This window comes from Parasteatoda tepidariorum, chromosome 10 (genome assembly GCF_043381705.1).
Source record: "Parasteatoda tepidariorum isolate YZ-2023 chromosome 10, CAS_Ptep_4.0, whole genome shotgun sequence".
Lineage (NCBI taxonomy): Eukaryota > Metazoa > Arthropoda > Arachnida > Araneae > Theridiidae > Parasteatoda > Parasteatoda tepidariorum.
This window is the reverse complement of record NC_092213.1, coordinates 71,884,244-71,887,058: the sequence shown is the minus strand read 5'-3', so window position 1 is coordinate 71,887,058 and position 2,815 is coordinate 71,884,244. Positions and strand designations below refer to the sequence as shown.

At 28.2% G+C, this 2,815-nt stretch overlaps 1 protein-coding gene across 1 annotated transcript in view; it reads right to left on the bottom strand.

Annotated features, from left to right (window-relative positions):
- Positions 1 to 350: 350 nt before the first annotated feature.
- The window catches only part of LOC107457412 (uncharacterized protein CG3556), a 142,454-nt gene continuing 139,989 nt past the window's right edge, over positions 351 to 2,815 (bottom strand). Inside the window, exon 11 of the mRNA XM_071187100.1 lies at positions 351 to 542. Within this exon, the coding sequence (XP_071043201.1) occupies positions 475 to 542 (68 nt within the window). The 3' untranslated portion in view covers positions 351 to 474. The remainder of the gene's footprint in view (positions 543 to 2,815) is intronic.

The window sequence follows — 2,815 nt, the reverse complement described above, 5'->3', positions numbered from 1 at the left end:
AAGGACGAGCATTTGACCTCAGGAGCCCAGGTAAACCGAACAGAACAGAACATTCAGTGATCTCCGGGTATTATAAGATAAGTTTGTAAAAAAAATCGGTCAAAATGTTAGTAGTTGCGTCCATTTTTTTAACAGTTAAAAGGACTTCGAGTGCAAAAGGTTAAATGTAAAAGATTGTGTTTACCACAATAAGCAATTTTATTTGATTATTATAGTACTTACATTCTTTCTACTGTAAAACATTTAGAATATGTCTATATCATAACTGTTATTTCATTTATACATTCAACTCAAGATTAAATCCCTTCATTTTAAAATTAGAATTCTTAAGTTTACCAAACAACAAAACGCATGAGACGAATCCTTTATTTTTTTTTACATACAAAATAGAACTTAAAGTTTAACATGTGTAAAAAGTACTCTTTTAAATTTTTATTTACACTATCGTTGGTCAAACTAGTAATAAAATACTTTTCAGAAATGTGCTTTCTTGTACCACATGACCAAATGCTCCTTGTCTTGCATAATAAGTTGATCTGGACCTGAAAAGAATTGTTTCAAAAATTATTTCTTTAACTTTGTTTAGTAAATTGTACGTAAATAGACCGAGAATATTTCATTCAAATAAAAGTAAAGAGTTAATATTAGACACTGTGTGATAAAAAAAAATTTGTTTAATGGCAAACAAATCAAATGTAATTTAATTTTCCCCTTTAGATTCTTAAACGATTAAAAAAAAAGAATATTTTTCTTTGAATCTTTCAATTTCTTCTATAACACTGAGAGTTATTGAAGTTTATAAAATTTGATTTTCAAAACTGAAATTAATGAAATATTTTTTCAGACATTAACTTAAACTGTAAATTAAATAAAGATAAAAAAAAAATAATAAAAAAAAAAGTTTTTATTTAATGGATTCAGCTTTTAAAACAAAAAAATTATTAAAATCCATCTTACTATATACACTTTCATTTTGTTATAAGCCTAAAAAATAATTTAGAGGTAAAAAGTAAATTAGTATGAAAAATGTAGTAAAAATGTATATTAAAAAAAAGTATTAAATTAATTTAAAAAGTATTAAATAAAATTATTAAATTAAAAAGTATTAAATTAAATTATTAAAGTATAAAAAGGCATTAAATTCATTTTCTGATGAAAAAATTTTGCGTTAGCTTTATGTGATCGTAGAAAAATTAAAAAAGTAGTATTCGATTTCCTATTCAAACTATTTCAGTTTCCTTTTGTTTCGCTATCTACATTAAAATAAAATTAAAAATTAAAAATTTCGTTAGATTTCTGTGATCGTAGAAAAATCGTAAAAGTAGTATTCCATTTTCTATTCCAACTATCCAAGTTTCCATTTATTTTTGGAAGAAATAATGTATCTAATGTGACGACAACTTTAAATAATTCAGAAGATATAAATACTACAATGACTCCATGAAAAAAAAATATTTTGAAAGTGTTGTTATAGGGAAAAGTTTGCGCTAGAGCTTTGATAAAATTGTGTATACCATTTCAATAAATTTTCAATGCAATGTAATTTGAAATATGATTCAAATATTTAAGAAATAAATTTCTGTAATAAAATTCAAAGACTTACCGAAATTGTAGTGAGTGAGATTGTCTGTCACATTAGCTTGACCCTGATAAAGCAGCCAGAATAATCCAGCTTCTGGATCATTAGTTACTCCACTAATTTCATATACATACAGCATTCCGGAAATGGATTCGTATTTAAAACTAAAAGAGAAAAAAATCCAGTACTGCAGACTATACTTAAGAAAAACAAAATAATATTTTGCTCGATTTAATACGTGTAATAACTAGAGTTCAGCAATATAACATTGAATCGTCAAATTTTGATATCTTGAAACATTGTGATAACGATATTTTAAAGTGGTCTTACAATACTTCTAAAGTATCCAATACGATACTCATTATATCAAATATAAATTATTGTCGGTGACAATAAATAGAACAAAATATAACAGCGAGTATTTTAGAAAATGATAGATTAAAAAAAATGACGAACTGTCATCAAAAATAATAAAACCATCTTGTATTTGATGAGTGGATCATACAGTATTTAAAGATGATGATTCATATCCAGCAAGAAATAACTTTTCCCGAGTATATCAAAGATAGCGAAAGGAAGACAACCCACTGAATAATGCTGAAAGAGATTTTGAGTAGATGGAAGTAAATAAATTGAGTCCAAAAGCTCAGGATCGGATCATTTGAAGGAAACTTTGAAAGACAGCCTTGGCTTGTGATAGGCTGCAGTGCTCGAGTAGAATAAGAACTATATACTCATGATGTAACTATGGTGGCTTAGAGGATAAAATGCCTATCAGTGAGGTGTCTCAGGTTCGAATTCCACCGATGACTGTCCCGAAGCGACTCTCATCTTGATTCGCGTCGATCACAATTCTGGTGTTAAATATCCTCAGTGGTACACGGATTATTGGTTAGATTCCCCTCGTTATCAGGCTAACTGTAGGATGCTTTTGTGGTTTTCCTCTTCATGCAATACAAATGCGGATAAGTTCTATCAAAAAAGTCCTCATCGAAGGCTAGCTTGTCCCACAACTTGATTCATGAGTTCTCTTGTTTTCTGAGTAGGGTTCTAAATTATAAAGCTATGGAGTTTAACATTGATAGTCATAAACTCAAAAGTGATTTGGCTGCTCGAAGTCGTTTTTAAAATAAAATCAACTTACGACATATATTTTATGAGTCACTTTCGTTGAATATTTAAAACGTTTTACTAGTCCTAGTGTTTAGATTTTATTGGGCACCTGGGCCGTGAAGC